This window comes from Catharus ustulatus, chromosome 36 (assembly GCF_009819885.2).
Source record: "Catharus ustulatus isolate bCatUst1 chromosome 36, bCatUst1.pri.v2, whole genome shotgun sequence".
Lineage (NCBI taxonomy): Eukaryota > Metazoa > Chordata > Aves > Passeriformes > Turdidae > Catharus > Catharus ustulatus.
Genome location: NC_046256.1, coordinates 1,088,616 through 1,107,932, shown reverse-complemented (window position 1 = coordinate 1,107,932; position 19,317 = coordinate 1,088,616). Strand labels below are relative to the sequence as shown.

At 55.2% G+C, this 19,317-nt stretch overlaps 1 protein-coding gene across 1 annotated transcript in view; it reads left to right on the top strand.

Moving 5' to 3' along the window:
* LOC117009783 (valine--tRNA ligase-like) overlaps nucleotides 1-19,317 on the top strand; it is a gene marked incomplete at its 3' end in the record, with an annotated part of 76,999 nt that overhangs the window by 12,029 nt on the left and 45,653 nt on the right. The window contains exons 6-13 of the mRNA XM_042780116.1: nucleotides 1,222-1,322; nucleotides 2,944-3,068; nucleotides 5,672-5,710; nucleotides 6,179-6,304; nucleotides 8,287-8,368; nucleotides 10,935-11,004; nucleotides 14,630-14,679; nucleotides 17,541-17,649. Of these exons, the coding sequence (XP_042636050.1) occupies nucleotides 1,222-1,322; nucleotides 2,944-3,068; nucleotides 5,672-5,710; nucleotides 6,179-6,304; nucleotides 8,287-8,368; nucleotides 10,935-11,004; nucleotides 14,630-14,679; nucleotides 17,541-17,649 (702 nt within the window). The remainder of the gene's footprint in view (nucleotides 1-1,221; nucleotides 1,323-2,943; nucleotides 3,069-5,671; nucleotides 5,711-6,178; nucleotides 6,305-8,286; nucleotides 8,369-10,934; nucleotides 11,005-14,629; nucleotides 14,680-17,540; nucleotides 17,650-19,317) is intronic.

Sequence of the window (19,317 nt, the reverse complement as noted above, 5' to 3'; positions counted from 1 at the left end):
TGGGTCTGGGGTCTCTATTGGGTCTGGGGTCTCTGAATTGGGTCTGGGGTCTCTCTCTGAATTGGGTCTGGGGTCTCTCTGAATTGGGTCTGGGCTCTCTATTGGGTCTGGGGTCTCTCTGAATTGGGTCTGGGGTCTCTCTGAATTGGGTCTGGGGTCTCGGCTCTCTCTGAATTGGGTCTGGGGTCTCTCTGAATTGGGTCTGGGCTCTCTCTGAATTGGGTCTGGGGTCTCTATTGGGTCTGGGGTCTCTCTCTGAATTGGGTCTGGGGTCTCTCTGAATTGGGTCTGGGCTCTCTCTGAATTGGGTCTGGGGTCTCTCAGGTGGGTCTGGGCTCTCTCTGAATTGGGTCTGGGGTCTCTCTCTGAATTGGGTCTGGGGTCTCTCTGAATTGGGTCTGGGGTCTCTCTCTGAATTGGGTCTGGGGTCTCTCTGAATTGGGTCTGGGGTCTCTCTGAATTGGGTCTGGGGTCTCTATTGGGTCTGGGCTCTCTCTGAATTGGGTCTGGGGTCTCTCTCTGAATTGGGTCTGGGGTCTCTCTCTGAATTGGGTCTGGGGTCTCTATTGGGTCTGGGGTCTCTATTGGGTCTGGGCTCTCTCTGAATTGGGTCTGGGCTCTCTCTGAATTGGGTCTGGGGTCTCTCTGAATTGGGTCTGGGGTCTCTATTGGGTCTGGGGTCTCTCAGGTTGGTCTGGGGTCTCTCTGAATTGGGTCTGGGCTCTCTCTGAATTGGGTCTGGGGTCTCTCTCTGAATTGGGTCTGGGGTCTCTCTGAATTGGGTCTGGGGTCTCTATCGGGTCTGGGGTCTCTCTCTGAATTGGGTCTGGGGTCTCTATTGGGTCTGGGCTCTCTCTGAATTGGGTCTGGGGTCTCTATTGGGTCTGGGCTCTCTCTGAATTGGGTCTGGGGTCTCTATTGGGTCTGGGCTCTCTCTGAATTGGGTCTGGGGTCTCAGCTCTCTCTGAATTGGGTCTGGGGTCTCTATTGGGTCTGGGGTCTCTCTCTGAATTGGGTCTGGGGTCTCTCTGAATTGGGTCTGGGGTCTCTATTGGGTCTGGGCTCTCTCTGAATTGGGTCTGGGGTCTCAGCTCTCTCTGAATTGGGTCTGGGGTCTCTCAGGTGGGTCTGGGGTCTTGACTCTCCCTGAATTGGGTCTGGGGTCTCCCCCTGAATTGGGTCTGGGGTCTCTCTCTGAATTGGGTCTGGGGTCTCCCCCAGATGTGTGCAGCCCCCTCCCCGACAGTTACAGCCCCGGGTACGTGGAGGCCGCCTGGTACCCCTGGTGGGAGGGGGAGGGGTTCTTCAAACCCGAGTTTGGGGTGAGTCTGGGGTCTGCAATTTGGGGAGGGGTCTCTGCAATTTGGGGAGGGGTCTCTGAGGGGATTTGGGGGAGGTTTGGGGGGGATTTGGGGGTCTGGGGTACCCCTGGTGGGAGGGGGAGGGGTTCTTCAGGCCCGAGTTTGGGGTGAGTCTGGGGTCTGCAATTTGGGGAGGGGTCTCTGCAATTTGGGGAGGGGTCTCTGCAATTTGGGGAGGGGTCTCTGGAATTTGGGGAGGGGTCTCTGAGGGTCCTGGGGGGGATTTGGGGGTCTGGGGTACCCCTGGTGGGAGGGGGAGGGGTTCTTCAAACCGGAGTTTGGGGTGAGTCTGGGGTCTGCAATTTGGGGAGGGGTCTCTGAGGGTCTGGGAGGGTCTCTGGAATTTGGGGAGGGGTCTCTGAGGGGATTTGGGGGGGATTTGGGGGTCTGGGGTACCCCTGGTGGGAGGGGGAGGGGTTCTTCAAACCCGAGTTTGGGGTGAGTCTGGGGTCTGCAATTTGGGGAGGGGTCTCTGAGGGTCTCTGCAATTTGGGGAGGGGTCTCTGGGGGGATTTGGGGGAGGTTTGGGGGGGATTTGGGGGTCTGGGGTACCCCTGGTGGGAGGGGGAGGGGTTCTTCAAACCGGAATTTGGGGTGAGTCTGGGGTCTCTGGAAATTGGGGAGGGGTCTCTGGGGGTCTGGGGGGGGGTCTCTGGAATTTGGGGAGGGGTCTCTGCAATTTGGGGAGGGGTCTCTGCAATTTGGGGAGGGGTCTCTGGGGGGATTTGGGGGGGATTTGGGGGGTCCTGGGGGAATTTCGGGGGGTTTGGAGGGTCCTGGGGGGAATTTGGGGTGAGTCTGGGGGTCCTGGAAATTGGGGAGGGGTCTCTGCAATTTGGGGAGGGGTCTCTGGGGGGATTTGGGGGGGTCCTGGGGGGTCCTGGGGGAATTTCGGGGGAGTTTAGGGGGGTTTGGAGGGTCCTGGGAGGAATTTGGGGTGAGTCTGGGGGTCCCTGGGGGTCTCTGTAATTTGGGGAGGGGTCTCTGCGGGTCCCAGGGGGTCTGTGGAATTTGAGGAGGGGTCTCAGGGTCTCTGACGCCCCCTCCCCAAATTCCAGAGGTCCCTGGGCACCCCCAACCCGCGGGGGGTCCCTGTTTAATTTGGGGAGGGGTCTCTGGGGGTCTCTGACGCCCCCTCCCCAAATTGCAGCGCTCCCTGGACACCCCCAACCCCCGGGGGGTCCCTGTGGAATTTGGGGAGGGGTCCCAGGGGTCTCTATAATTTGGGGAGGGGTCTCCAGCCCCCTCTGACGCCCCCTCCCCAAATTCCAGCGCTCCCTGGCCGCCCCCAACCCCCGCGGGGTGTTTGTGGAATTTGGGGAGGGGTCTCTGGGGGTCTCTGGAATTTGGGGATTTGGGGAGGGGTCTCAGGGGGTCCCAGGGGGTCCCTGTAATTTGGGGAGGGGTCTCTGACGCCCCCTGCCCCCCTCAGAGGTCCCTGGACGCCCCCAACCCGCGGGGGGTCCCTGTTTAATTTGGGGAGGGGTCCTGGAGGTCCCTGTTTAATTTGGGGATCCCAGGGGGGTCTCTGGGGGTCTCTGTAATTTGGGGAGGGGTCTCTGACGCCCCCTGCCCCCCTCAGAGGTCCCTGGAGACCCCCAACCCGCGGGGGGTGTTCGTGATGTGCCTCCCCCCCCCCAACGTCACCGGGACCCTGCACCTGGGACACGCCCTGACCGTGGCCATCCAGGACACGCTGACCCGCTGGTGAGTGACCAACTGACCAACTGACCAACTGACCACTGACCACTGACCCCTGAGTGACCAATGAGTGACCACAGTAACCAGGGACTGACCACAGTGACCACTGAGTGACCAAACTGACACTGAGAGATCAGGGAGTGACCTGGGACACGCCCTGACCGTGGCCGTCCAGGACACGCTGACCCGCTGGTGAGTGACCACTGAGTGACCACTGAGTGACCACTGAGTGACCAGTGACCCCTGAGTGACCAGTGACCAACTGACCAGTGAGTGACCACTGAGTGACCACAGGGACAGTGAGTGACCTCTGAGAGATCAGGGAGTGACCTGGGACACGCCCTGACCGTGGCCATCCAGGACACGCTGACCCGCTGGTGAGTGACCAACTGACCACTGAGTGACCACTGAGTGACCACTGACCCCTGAGTGACCAGTGAGTGATCAATGGGGTCTGAGTGACCCCTGAGTGACCAAACTGACACTGAGAGATCAGGGAGTGACCTGGGACACGCCCTGACCGTGGCCATCCAGGACACGCTGACCCGCTGGTGAGTGACCACTGAGTGACCAATGAGTGACCACTGACCAGTGAGTGACCACTGACCAGTGACAGACCAGGGAGTGACCACTGAGTGACCCCTGAGTGACACTGAGTGACCAACTGACACTGAGAGATCAGGGAGTGACCTGGGACACGCCCTGACCGTGGCCATCCAGGACACGCTGACCCGCTGGTGAGTGACCACTGAGTGACCACTGAGTGACCACTGAGTGACCAGTGACCCCTGAGTGACCACTGACCAATGAGTGACCACAGGGACAGTGAGTGACCAACTGACACTGAGAGAGCAGGGAGTGACCTGGGACACGCCCTGACCGTGGCCATCCAGGACATGCTGACCCACTGGTGAGTGACCAACTGACCACTGACCACTGACCAGTGAGTGACCACTGAGTGACCACTGACCAGTGAGTGACCACTGACCAGTGAGTGACCACAGGGACAGTGAGTGACCAACTGACACTGAGAGATCAGGGAGTGACCTGGGACACGCCCTGACCGTGGCCATCCAGGACACGCTGACCCGCTGGTGAGTGACCAACTGACCACTGAGTGACCACTGAGTGACCAACTGACCAGTGAGTGACCACTGAGTGACCACAGGGACCAGTGAGTGACACTGAGTGACCAACTGACCACTGAGTGACCACTGAGTGACCACAGGGACAATGAGTGACCAACTGACACTGAGAGATCAGGGAGTGACCTGGGACACGCCCTGACCGTGACCATCCAGGACACGCTGACCAGATGGTGAGTGACCACTGAGTGACCACTGAGTGACCACTGAGTGACCACTGACCAACTGACCAGTGAGTGACCCTGAGTGACCACAGGGACAATGAGTGACCTCTGAGAGATCAGGGAGTGACCTGGGACACGCCCTGACCGTGGCCATCCAGGACACGCTGACCCGCTGGTGAGTGACCAACTGACCAACTGACCACTGACCAGTGACCCCTGAGTGACCAATGAGTGACCACAGTAACCAGGGACTGACCACAGTGACCCCTGAGTGACCAAACTGACACTGAGAGAGCAGGGAGTGACCTGGGACACGCCCTGACCGTGGCCATCCAGGACACGCTGACCCGCTGGTGAGTGACCACTGAGTGACCACTGAGTGACCACTGAGTGACCAACTGATCATTGAGAGACCACTGAGTGACCACAGGGACAGTGAGTGACACTGAGTGACCAGTGAGTGACCAACTGACACTGAGAGAGCAGGGAGTGACCTGGGACACGCCCTGACCGTGGCCATCCAGGACACGCTGACCCGCTGGTGAGTGACCACTGAGTGACCAATGAGTGACCAATGAGTGACCAACTGACCCCTGAGTGACCACTGACCAATGAGTGACCACAGGGACAGTGAGTGACCAACTGACCACTGAGAGATCAGGGAGTGACCTGGGACACGCCCTGACCGTGGCCATCCAGGACACGCTGACCCGCTGGTGAGTGACCACTGAGTGACCACTGAGTGACCACTGAGTGACCAGTGACCCCTGAGTGACCACTGACCAATGAGTGACCACAGGGACAGTGAGTGACCAACTGACACTGAGAGAGCAGGGAGTGACCTGGGACACGCCCTGACCGTGGCCATCCAGGACACGCTGACCCGCTGGTGAGTGACCACTGAGTGACCAACTGACCACTGAGTGACCACTGACCAATGAGTGACCACAGGGACAGTGAGTGACCAACTGACCACTGAGTGACCACTGGGTGACCAACTGACCAGTGAGTGACCACTGAGTGACCACAGGGACCAGTGAGTGACACTGAGTGACCAACTGACCACTGAGTGACCACTGAGTGACCACAGGGACAATGAGTGACCACTGAGAGATCAGGGAGTGACCTGGGACACGCCCTGACCGTGGCCATCCAGGACACGCTGACCAGATGGTGAGTGACCAACTGACCAGTGAGTGACCAGGGAATGACCCTGAATGACCAGCAGGGATCTGTGGAGTGTCCCCAATGACTCCAATGACCCCTGGATGACCTCAGTGTCCCCTCTCTGTCCCCAAAGGCACAGGATGCGAGGACTGACCACTCTGTGGGTGCCCGGGTGTGACCCCAATGACCCCTGGATGACCTCACTGACCCCAGTGTCCATTTTCTGTCCCCAGGCACAGGATGAGAGGACTGACCACCCTGTGGGTCCCTGGGTGTGACCCCACTGACCTCACTGACCCCTGGATGACCTCACTGACCCCTCACTGACCCCTGGATGACCCCAATGTCCATTTTCTGTCCCCCCAGGCACCGGATGAGAGCACTGACCACCCTGTGGGTGCCCGGCTGTGACCCCAATGACCCCAATGACCTCACTGACCCCACTGACCCCTGGATGACCCCACTGACCCCTGGATGTCCATTTTCTGTCCCCAGGCACAGGATGAGAGGACTGACCACACTGACCCCTAGCTGTGACCCCAATGACCCCACTGACCTCACTGACCCCTGGATGACCCCAGTGTCCATTTTCTGTCCCCAGGCACCGGATGAGAGGACTGACCACTCTCTGGGTCCCTGGGTGTGACCACGCCGGAATCGCCACCCAGGTGGTCGTGGAGCGGCGGCTGCAGCGCCAGAGGGGCCTGAGCCGGCACCAGCTGGGCAGGGAGGCCTTCCTGGGGGAGGTGTGGCGCTGGAAGGACGAGTGAGTGACCCTGAGTGACCACTGAGTGACCACAGTGATCATAGTGACCACTGAGTGACCACTGAGTGACCCTGAGTGACCACTGAGTGACCGGCACCAGCTGGGCAGGGAGGCCTTCCTGGGGGAGGTGTGGCGCTGGAAGGACGAGTGAGTGACCCTGAGTGACCACTGAGTGACCACAGTGATCATAGTGACCACTGAGTGACCACTGAGTGACCCCTGAGTGACCGGCACCAGCTGGGCAGGGAGGCCTTCCTGGGGGAGGTGTGGCGCTGGAAGGACGAGTGAGTGACCACTGAGTGACCACTGAGTGACCACTGAGTGACCATTGATCAGTGTGTGACCCTGAGTGACCATTGAGTGACCCCTGAGTGACCCCTGAGTGACCCCTGAGTGACCGGCACCAGCTGGGCAGGGAGGCCTTCCTGGGGGAGGTGTGGCGCTGGAAGGACGAGTGAGTGACCACTGAGTGACCACTGAGTGACCACTGAGTGACCACAGTGATCATAGTGACACTGAGTGACCCCTGAGTGACCCCTGAGTGACCCTGAGTGACCGGCACCAGCTGGGCAGGGAGGCCTTCCTGGGGGAGGTGTGGCGCTGGAAGGACGAGTGAGTGACCGCTGAGTGACCACTGAGTGACCACTGAGTGACCACAGTGATCATAGTGACCCCTGAGTGACCACTGAGTGACCCTGAGTGACCGGCACCAGCTGGGCAGGGAGGCCTTCCTGGGGGAGGTGTGGCGCTGGAAGGACGAGTGAGTGACCGCTGAGTGACCACTGAGTGACCACTGAGTGACCATAGTGATCATAGTGACCACTGAGTGACCACTGAGTGACCCTGAGTGACCCTGAGTGACCGGCACCAGCTGGGCAGGGAGGCCTTCCTGGGGGAGGTGTGGCGCTGGAAGGACGAGTGAGTGACCACTGAGTGACCACTGAGTGACCACAGTGATCATAGTGACCCCTGAGTGACCACTGAGTGACCCTGAGTGACCGGCACCAGCTGGGCAGGGAGGCCTTCCTGGGGGAGGTGTGGCGCTGGAAGGACGAGTGAGTGACCGCTGAGTGACCACTGAGTGACCCTGAGTGACCCTGAGTGACCACAGTGATCATAGTGACCACTGAGTGACCACTGAGTGACCGGCACCAGCTGGGCAGGGAGGCCTTCCTGGGGGAGGTGTGGCGCTGGAAGGACGAGTGAGTGACCGCTGAGTGACCACTGAGTGACCATTGATCAGTGTGTGACACTGAGTGACCCCTGAGTGACCCCTGAGTGACCCTGAGTGACCGGCACCAGCTGGGCAGGGAGGCCTTCCTGGGGGAGGTGTGGCGCTGGAAGGACGAGTGAGTGACCACTGAGTGACCACTGAGTGACCATTGATCAGTGTGTGACCCTGAGTGACCCTGAGTGACCATAGTGACCATAGTGACCACTGAGTGACCCTGAGTGACCACTGAGTGACCACTGAGTGACCACTGAGTGACCCTGAGTGACCACTGAGTGACCACTGAGTGACCCTGAGTGACAACAGTGGTCATAGTGATCATAGTGACCACTGAGTGACCCCTGAGTGACCACAGTGATCATAGTGACCATTGAGTGACCATTGAGTGACCACTGAGTGACCATTGATCAGTGTGTGACACTGAGTGACCACTGAGTGACCCCTGAGTGACCACAGTGATCATAGTGACCCTGAGTGACCCCTGAGTGACCCCTGAGTGTCCCCTGAGTGACCCTAAATGACCATTGAATGACCCTAAATGGCCCTAAATGACCCTGAATGACCCCTGAGTGACCCTGAGTGACCCTGAGTGACCCCTGAGTGACCCCAGTGACCCGTGAGTGACACTGAGTGACCGAGTGACCACAGAGTGACCCTGAGTGACCCTTAATGACCATTAAATGACCATTGAATGACCCTGAGTGACCCCTGAGTGACCCTAACTGACCCCTGGGTGACCTTTGACCCCCAGGAAGGGCGGCCGCATTTACCAGCAGCTTCGGCGCCTCGGGGCCTCCATGGACTGGGAGCGAGCCTGCTTCACCATGGACCCCGTGAGTGACCCCTGACCCCTGACCCCTGACCCCCCCTGTGACCCCCTGAGACCCCCTGAGACCCCTGACCCCACTGAACCCACCCTGACCCCACTGACCCCACCCTGACCCCTCCTGCTTCACCATGGACCCCGTGAGTGACCCCTGACCCCTGACCCCTGACCCTCCCTGTGACCTCTGACCCCTACTGACCCTGCCTGACCCCACCCTGACCCCACTGACCCCACCCTGACCGCTCCTGCTTCACCATGGACCCCGTGAGTGACCCCTGACCCCTGACCCCCCTGAGACCCCCTGACCCCCCTGAGACCCCTGACCCCACCCTGACCCCCCTGACCCCACTGACCCTGCCTGACCCCCCTGACCCCACCCTGACCCCCCTGACCCCACCCTGACCCCACTGACCCCACCCAAACCCCTCCTGCTTCACCATGGACCCCGTGAGTGACCCCTGACCCCTGACCCCCCTGACCCCCTGAGACCCCCTGAGACCCCCTGACCCCACCCTGACCCCACTGACCCCACCCTGACCCCTCCTGCTTCACCATGGACCCCGTGAGTGACCCCTGACCCCTGACCCCTGACCCTCCCTGAACTCCCCTGAGACCCCCTGAGACCCCTGACCCCACCCTGACCCCCCTGACCCCACTGAACCCACCCTGACCCCTCCTGCTTCACCATGGACCCCGTGAGTGACCCCTGACCCCTGACCCCTGACCCCCCCTGTGACCTCTGACCCCTACTGACCCTGCCTGACCCCCCCTGACCCCACCCTGACCCCACTGACCCCACCCTGACCCCACTGACCCCACCCTGACCCCTCCTGCTTCACCATGGACCCCGTGAGTGACCCCTGACCCCTGACCCCTGACCCCCCTGAGACCCCCTGTGACCTCTGACCCCACCCTGACCCCCCTGACCCCCCTGACCCCACCCTGACCCCACTGACCCCACCCTGACCCCTCCTGCTTCACCATGGACCCCGTGAGTGACCCCTGACCCCTGACCCCCCTGAGACCCCCCTGTGACCTCTGACCCCTACTGACCCTGCCTGACCCCACTGACCCCACCCTGACCCCACTGAACCCACCCTGACCCCACTGACCCCACCCTGACCCCTCCTGCTTCACCATGGACCCCGTGAGTGACCCCTGACCCCTGACCCCTGACCCCCCCTGTGACCTCTGACCCCTACTGACCCTGCCTGACCCCACCCTGACCCCACTGAACCCACCCAAACCCCTCCTGCTTCACCATGGACCCCGTGAGTGACCCCTGACCCCTGACCCCTGACCCCTACTGACCCTGCCTGACCCCCCCTGACCCCTCTGACCCCACTGACCCCTCCTGCTTCACCATGGACCCCGTGCGTGGGGAATTGAGGGGGGTCCTGGGGGTCCCTGAACCCCCCCCTGGACCCCTCCCTGACCTTTGACCCCTCCCTGAGACCCCCTGACCTCACCCTGACCCCTCTGACCACCCCTGACCCCCCTGACCCCACTGACCCCACCCTGACCTCACCCTGACCCTTGAACCCCACCCTGACCTCTCTGACCCCCCCTGACCTCCCCTGACCCCTCCTTGACCCCTTCTGACCCTTCCCTGACCCCTCCTTGACCCCTTCTGACCCTTCCTTGACCCCTCCTTGACCCCTCCTTGACCCCTTTCTGACCTTTGACCCCACCCTGACCCTCCCTGACTCCTCCCTGACCCCTCTGACCCCTCCTGACCCCTCCCTGACCTCTCTGACCCCTCCCTGACCTCCCTGACCCTCCCTGACCCCCCCAATCCTCCCTGACCCCTCCCTGACCTCTCCCTGACCCTTGACCCCCTCCTGACCCTCCCTGACCCCTTCCTGACCCCTCTCTGACCTCCCTGACCCCACCCTGACCCCTGCTTGACCCCTCTGACCCCTCCCTGACCTCTCCCTGACCCATGACCCCTCCTTGACCTCTCCCTGACCCCTCCTGACCTCACCCTGACCCTTGACCCCTCCTTGACCTCTCCCTGGCCCTCCCTGACCTCTCCCTGACCCTTGACCCCCCCCGACCCCCCCTGACCCCTCCTTGACCCCTTCTGACCCTTCCTTGACCCCTCCTTGACCCCTCCTGACCTCTCTGACCTCCCTGACCTCCCTGACCTCTCCCTGACCCATGACCCCTCCTTGACCTCTCCCTGACCCCTCCTGACCTCTCCCTGACCCTTGACTCCCTCCCTGACCCTCCCTGACCCCCCCAATCCTCCCTGACCCCTCCCTGACCTCCCTGACCCCTCCTGACCTCTCCCTGACCCTTGACCCCCTCCTGACCCTCCCTGACCCCTCCAATCCTCCCTGACCCCTCCCTGACCCCCCTGAGACCCCCTGACCTCACCCTGACCCTTGACCCCTCCCTGACTTCGCCCTGACCCCTCCCTGACCCTTGACCCCTCCATGACCCCACCCATGACCCCTCCAATCCTCCCTGACCCCTCCATGACCTCACCCTGACCCCTCCCTGACCCTTGAACCCCACCCTGACCCCTCCTGACCCCTCCCTGACCTCTGACCCCTGACCTCTGACCCCAGGGGATGAGCCGGGCGGTGACCGAGGCGTTTGTGCGGCTGCACGAGCGGGGGCTGATCTACAGGAGCAGGAGGATCGTTCATTGGAGCTGTGCCCTGAGATCTGCAATCTCTGACATTGAGGTGCCCAAAATAACCCAAAATAAACCCAAAAATTCACCCCAAAATCACCCAAAAATCACCTCAAAAATCTGCAATAAAATAACAAAATATAACCCCAAAATCTGCCCCAAAATCTGGGATCGTGCACTGGAGCTGTGCCCTGAGATCTGCAATCTCGGACATTGAGGTGCCCAAAAAACCCCAAAATAAACCCAAAAATTCACCCCAAAATCACCCCAAAAATCTGCCCTAAAATACCAAAAATAACCCCAAAAATAACCCCAAAAATCTGGGATTGTGCACTGGAGCTGTGCCCTGAGATCGGCCATCTCTGACATTGAGGTGCCCAAAATCACCCAAATTCACCCCAAAAATCACCCCAAAATATCCCAAAAATCAACATCAAAATCTGCCCTAAAATACCAAAATATAACCCCAAAATCTGCCCCAAAATCTGGGATCGTGCACTGGAGCTGTGCCCTGAGATCTGCAATCTCTGACATTGAGGTGCCCAAAAAACCCCAAATTCACCCCAAAAATCTGCCCCAAAATCACCCAAAAATCAACATCAAAATCTGCCCTAAAATACCAAAATATAACCCAAAAATAACCCCAAAAATCCCAAATAAAGAACCCCAAAATCTGGGATTGTTCACTGGAGCTGTGCCCTGAGATCGGCCATTTCTGACATTGAGGTGCCCAAAATAACCCAAAATAAACCCAAAAATTCACCCCAAAATCACCCAAAAATCAGCATTAAATTCTGCCCTAAAATACCAAAAAAATCCCCCAAAAATCCCAAATAAAGAACCCCAAAATCTGGGATCGTGCACTGGAGCTGTGCCCTGAGATCGGCCATTTCTGACATTGAGGTGCCCAAAATAAACCCAAAATAAACCCAAAATAAACCCAAAAATCATCCCAAAAATCATCCTAAAAATCTGTACTGAAATACCAAAAAAATCACCCAAAAATCCCAAATAAAGAACCCCAAAATCTGGGATTGTGCACTGGAGCTGTGCCCTGAGATCGGCCATTTCTGACATTGAGGTGCCCAAAATAAACCCAAAATAAACCCAAAATAAACCCAAAAATCTGCCCCAAAATCAGCCCAAAATCACCCCAAAAATCTGCCATAAAATAACAAAATATACCCCAAAAATAACCCCAAAAATAACCCCAAAAATAACCCCAAAAATCCCAAATAAAGAACCCCAAAATCTGGGATTGTGCACTGGAGCTGTGCCCTGAGATCTGCAATCTCTGACATTGAGGTGCCTGAAAAACCCAAAATAACCCAAAATAAACCCAAAAATCTGCCCCAAAATCACCCCAAAATCACCTCAAAAATCTGCAATAAAATACCAAAATATAACCCCAAAATCTGCCCCAAAATCTGGGATTGTGCACTGGAGCTGTGCCCTGAGATCTGCAATCTCTGACATTGAGGTGCCCAAAATAACCCAAAATAAACCCAAAAATTCACCCCAAAATCAGCCCAAAATCACCTCAAAAATCTGCAATAAAATAACAAAATATAACCCCAAAAACCCCAAATAAAGAACCCCAAAATCTGGGATCGTGCACTGGAGCTGTGCCCTGAGATCGGCCATCTCTGACATTGAGGTGCCCAAAAAACCCCAAAATAACCCAAAATAAACCCAAAAATTCACCCCAAAAATCATCCTAAAAATCACCCAAAAATCAACATTAAAATCTGCCCTAAAATACCAAAATATAACCCCAAAATCTGCCCCAAAATCTGGGATTGTGCACTGGAGCTGTGCCCTGAGATCGGCCATCTCTGACATTGAGGTGCCCAAAATCACCCAAAATAAACCCAAAATAAACCCAAAAATCTGCCCCAAAATCAGCCCAAACCTGCCCCAAAAAATCAAAAAAATATCCCAAAAATCTGCACTAAAGTACCAAAAAAATCCCCCAAAAATCCCAAATAAAGAACCCCAAAATCTGGGATTGTGCACTGGAGCTGTGCCCTGAGATCGGCCATTTCTGACATTGAGGTGCCCAAAAAACCCCAAAATAAACCCAAAAATCTGCCCCAAAATCACCTCAAAAATCTGCACTGAAATACCAAAATATAACCCCAAAATCTGCCCCAAAATCTGGGATTGTTCACTGGAGCTGTGCCCTGAGATCGGCCATTTCTGACATTGAGGTGCCCAAAATAACCCAAATTCACCCCAAAAATCACCTCAAAATATCCCAAAAATCAACATCAAAATCTGCAATAAAATAACAAATAAATCCCCCAAAAATCCCAAATAAAAAACCCCAAAATCTGGGATTGTGCACTGGAGCTGTGCCCTGAGATCGGCCATTTCTGACATTGAGGTGCCCAAAATAACCCAAAATAAACCCAAAATAAACCCAAAAATTCCCCCCAAAATCACCCAAAAATCAGCATCAAAATCTGCCCTAAAATACCAAAATATAACCCCAAAATCTGCCCCAAAATCTGGGATTGTGCACTGGAGCTGTGCCCTGAGATCGGCCATCTCTGACATTGAGGTGCCCAAAATAACCCAAAATAAACCCAAAATAAACCCAAAAATTCACCCCAAAATCACCCAAAAATCAACATTAAAATCTGCCCCAAAATACAAAAAAATCCCCCAAAAATCCCAAATAAAGAACCCCAAAATCTGGGATCGTGCACTGGAGCTGTGCCCTGAGATCTGCAATCTCTGACATTGAGGTGCCCAAAAAACCCCAAATTCACCCCAAAAATCTGCCTCAAAATCAGCCCAAAATCACCTCTAAAAATCAAAAAAATATCCCAAAAATCTGCACTAAAATACCAAACAAATCCCCCAAAAATCCCAAATAAACAGCCCCAAAATCTGGGATTGTGCACTGGAGCTGTGCCCTGAGATCGGCCATCTCTGACATTGAGGTGCCCAAAATAACCCAAATTCACCCCAAAAATTCACCCCAAAATCACCCAAAAATCAACATTAACATCTGCCCTAAAATACCAAAATATAACCCCAAAATCTGCCCCAAAATCTGGGATTGTTCACTGGAGCTGTGCCCTGAGATCGGCCATCTCTGACATTGAGGTGCCCAAAATAACCCAAAATAAACCCAAAAATCACCTCAAAATATCCCAAAAATCAACATCAAAATCTACCCTAAAATACCAAAAAAATCCCCCAAAAATCCCAAATAAAGAACCCCAAAATCTGGGATTGTTCACTGGAGCTGTGCCCTGAGATCGGCCATTTCTGACATTGAGGTGCCCAAAATAACCCAAAATAAACCCAAAAATCTGCCCCAAAATCAGCCCAAACCTGCCCCAAAAAATCAAAAATATACCCCAAAAATAACCCCAAAAATAACCCCAAAAATAACCCCAAAAATAACATCAAAATCTGGGATTGTTCACTGGAGCTGTGCCCTGGGATCTGCCATTTCTGACATTGAGGTGCCCAAAATAACCCAAAATAAACCCAAAATAAACCCAAAAATCACCCCAAAATCACCCAAAAATCAACATTAAAATCTGCCCTAAAATACCAAAATATAACCCAAAAATAACCCCAAAAATCCGAATAAACAACCCCAAAAATCTGGGATCGTGCACTGGAGCTGTGCCCTGAGATCGGCCATCTCTGACATTGAGGTGCCCAAAAAACCCCAAATTCACCCCAAAAATCTGCCCCAAAATCACCCAAAAATCACCTCAAAAATCTGCCCTAAAATACCAAAATATAACCCCAAAATCTGCCCCAAAATCTGGGATTGTTCACTGGAGCTGTGCCCTGAGATCGGCCATTTCTGACATTGAGGTGCCCAAAATAACCCAAATTCACCCCAAAAATCACCTCAAAATATCCCAAAAATCAACATCAAAATCTGCAATAAAATAACAAATAAATCCCCCAAAAATCCCAAATAAAAAACCCCAAAATCTGGGATTGTGCACTGGAGCTGTGCCCTGAGATCGGCCATTTCTGACATTGAGGTGCCCAAAATAACCCAAAATAAACCCAAAATAAACCCAAAAATTCCCCCCAAAATCACCCAAAAATCAGCATCAAAATCTGCCCTAAAATACCAAAAATAACCCCAAAAATAACATCAAAATCTGGGATCGTGCACTGGAGCTGTGCCCTGAGATCGGCCATTTCTGACATTGAGGTGCCCAAAATAACCCAAAATAAACCCAAAATAAACCCAAAAATTCACCCCAAAATCACCCAAAAATCAACATTAAAATCTGCCCCAAAATACAAAAAAATCCCCCAAAAATCCCAAATAAAGAACCCCAAAATCTGGGATCGTGCACTGGAGCTGTGCCCTGAGATCTGCAATCTCTGACATTGAGGTGCCCAAAAAACCCCAAATTCACCCCAAAAATCTGCCTCAAAATCAGCCCAAAATCACCTCTAAAAATCAAAAAAATATCCCAAAAATCTGCACTAAAATACCAAACAAATCCCCCAAAAATCCCAAATAAACAGCCCCAAAATCTGGGATTGTGCACTGGAGCTGTGCCCTGAGATCTGCAATCTCTGACATTGAGGTGCCCAAAATAACCCAAAATAAACCCAAAAATCATCCCAAAAATCACCCAAAAATCAACATCAAAATCTGCCCTAAAATACCAAAATATAACCCCAAAATCTGCCCCAAAATCTGGGATTGTGCACTGGAGCTGTGCCCTGAGATCTGCAATCTCTGACATTGAGGTGCCCAAAATAACCCAAAATAAACCCAAAAATCACCCCAAAATATCCCAAAAATCAACATTAAAATCTGCCCTAAAATACCAAAAATATAACCCAAAAATAACCCCAAAAATCCCAAATAAAGAACCCCAAAATCTGGGATTGTTCACTGGAGCTGTGCCCTGAGATCGGCCATTTCTGACATTGAGGTGCCCAAAAAACCCCAAAATAAACCCAAAATAAACCCAAAAATCTGCCCCAAAATCAGCCCAAAATCACCTCAAAAAATCAAAAATATACCCCAAAAATAACCCCAAAAATAACCCCAAAAATAACATCAAAATCTGGGATTGTTCACTGGAGCTGTGCCCTGAGATCGGCCATTTCTGACATTGAGGTGCCTGAAAAACCCCAAAATAACCCAAAATAAACCCAAAAATCTGCCCCAAAATCAGCCCAAAATCACCCCAAAAATCTGCCCTAAAATAACAAAAATAACCCCAAAATCTGCCCCAAAATCTGGGATCGTGCACTGGAGCTGTGCCCTGAGATCGGCCATTTCTGACATTGAGGTGCCCAAAATAACCCAAAATAAACCCAAAATAAACCCAAAAATTCACCCCAAAATCACCCAAAAATCAACATCAAAATCTGCCCTAAAATACCAAAATATAACCCCAAAATCTGGGATTGTGCACTGGAGCTGTGCCCTGAGATCTGCAATCTCTGACATTGAGGTGCCCAAAATAACCCAAAATAAACCCAAAATAAACCCAAAAATCACCTCAAAAATCAACATTAAAATCTGCCCTAAAATACCAAAAAAATCCCCCAAAAATCCCAAATAAAGAACCCCAAAATCTGGGATTGTTCACTGGAGCTGTGCCCTGAGATCGGCAATCTCTGACATTGAGGTGCCCAAAATAACCCAAAATAAACCCAAAATAAACCCAAAAATCACCTCAAAATCATCCCAAAAATCATCCTAAAAATCTGCAATAAAATACCAAAATATAACCCCAAAAATAACCCCAAAATCTGGGATTGTGCACTGGAGCTGTGCCCTGAGATCGGCCATTTCTGACATTGAGGTGCCCAAAATAACCCAAAATAAACCCAAAAATCTGCCCCAAAATCAGCCCAAAATCACCTCAAAAATCTGCACTAAAAATATCCCAAAAGTAACCCCAAAATCTGCCCCAAATACCCCAAAATTCCCTCAAAATATCCCTAACAAACTGCCAAAAATTCCCCCAAAATCCCTCAATAAATCCCAAAATTCCCCCAAAATCCTAAATTTTCCCCAAAATTCCCCCAAAATCCTAAAATTTCCCCAAAATCCTCCAAAATCCCCCCAAAATCCCTCAATAAATCCCCAAATCCTAAAATTACCCCAAAATCCCCCAAAATCCCCCCTCCCAGGTGTGTTTTGGGGTCTCTCAGGTGTTTTTGGGGTCTCTCAGGTATTTTTGGGATTTTTTTGGGGTTTTTTGGGGTCTCTCAGGTGAGTTGGGGTCTCAGGTGGGTTGGGGTCTCAGGTGTATCTCAGGTGTTATTTGGGGTCTCTCAGGTGAGTTTAGGATATTTTTGGGGTCTCTCAGGTATTTTTGGGGTTATTTTGGGGGGGATTTGGGGTCTCAGGGGTGTTTGGGGTCTCTCAGGTATTTTTGGGGTTATTTTGGTGATTTTTTTGGGGTTTTTTTGGGGTCTCTCAGGTGAGTTGGGGTCTCTCAGGTGAGTTGGGGTCTCTCAGGTGTGTTTAGGATATTTTTGGGGTCTCAGGTGTATCTCAGGTGTATTTTGGGGTCCCCAGGTGGAGAAGAAGGAGCTGGGGGGTCGCACTCTCCTGAAGGTTCCGGGTTATTCCGAGCCCGTGGAGTTCGGGGTCCTCGTGGCCTTCGCCTACCCCCTGGAGGGGGCTGGTAAATGGGGAGGGGGCTTGGGGGGGGTCTGGGGGGGATCTGAGACCCCCTGGAGGGGGCTGGTAAATGGGGAGGGGGCTTGGGGGGGTCTGGGACCCTGTGGGGGGGGTCTGGGGGGGGATCTGGGACCCCCTGGAGGGGGCTGGTAAATGGGGAGGGGGCTTGGGGGGGGTCTGGGGGGGATCTGGGACCCTCTGGGGGGGGTTGGTAAATGGGGAGGGGGCTTGGGGGGGGTCTGGGGGGGATCTGAGACCCTCTGGGGGGGCTGGTAAATGGGGAGGGGGCTTGGGGGGGGGTCTGGGGGGCTCAGGGACCACCCTGGGGGGGCTGGTAAATGGGGAGGGGGCTTGGGGGGGTCTGGGACCCTGTGGGGGGGGTCTGGGGGGGGATCTGGGACCCCCTGGAGGGGGCTGGTAAATGGGGAGGGGGCTTGGGGGGGGTCTGGGGGGGATCTGGGACCCTCTGGGGGGGGTTGGTAAATGGGGAGGGGGCTTGGGGGGGGTCTGGGGGGGATCTGAGACCCTCTGGGGGGGCTGGTAAATGGGGAGGGGGCTTGGGGGGGGGTCTGGGGGGCTCAGGGACCACCCTGGGGGGGGCTGGTAAATGGGGAGGGGGCTTGGGGGGGGTCTGGAGGGGATCTGAGACCCTCTGGGGGGGGCTGGTAAATGGGGAGGGGGCTTGGGGGGGGTCTGGGGGGGGATCTGAGACCCTCTGGAGGGGGCTGGTAAATGGGGAGGGGGCTTGGGGGGGGTCTGGGGGGGATCTGAGACCACCTGGAGGGGGCTGGTAAATGGGGAGGGGGCTTGGGGGGGTCTGGGGGGGATCTGAGACCACCTGGAGGGGGCTGGTAAATGGGGAGGGGGCTTGGGGGGGGTCTGGGGGGGATCTGAGACCACCTGGAGGGGGCTGGTAAATGGGGGGGGGGCTTGAGGGGGGTCTGGGACCCTGTGGGGGGGGTCTGGGGGGGGATCTGGGACCCTCTGGGGGGGGCTGGTAAATGGGGAGGGGGCTTGGGGGGATTTGGGGGGGATCTGAGACCACCTGGAGGGAGGTTGGTAAATGGGGAGGGGGCTTGGGGGGGGTCTGGGACCCTGTGGGGGGGGTCTGGGGGGGATCTGGGACCCTCTGGAGGGGGCTGGTAAATGGGGAGGGGGCTGGGGGGGGTCTGGGGGGGATCTGAGACCACCTGGAGGGAGCTGGTAAATGGGGAGGGGGCTTGGGGGGATTTGGGGGGCTCAGGGACCACCCTGGGGGGATTTGGGGGGTCTGGGGGGGCTGGTAAAGGAGGGGGGTGGGGGAGTTTTGGGGGGTCTGGGGGTGGGTTTGGGGGGCTTGGGGGGAATTGAGGAGGGGTCTGGGATTCCCTGGGGGGGGTTTGGGGGGGCCTGGAGGGGGTCTGGGACCCTGTGGGGGGGGTCTGGGGAGGGGTCTGGGACCCCCTGGAAGGGGGCTGGTAAATGGGGAGGGGGCTTGGGGGGATTTTGGGGTCTCACTGGGGTCCCTCAGGTGTATTTTGGGGCCCCCCAGGTGTGTTTTGGGGTCACTCAGGTGTATTTTGGGGTCCCCCAGGTGTATTTTGGGGTCCCCCAGGTGTATTTTGGGGTCCCCCAGGTGTGTTTGGGGTCACTCAGGTGTATTTTGGGCTCTCTCAGGTGTATTTTGGGGTCC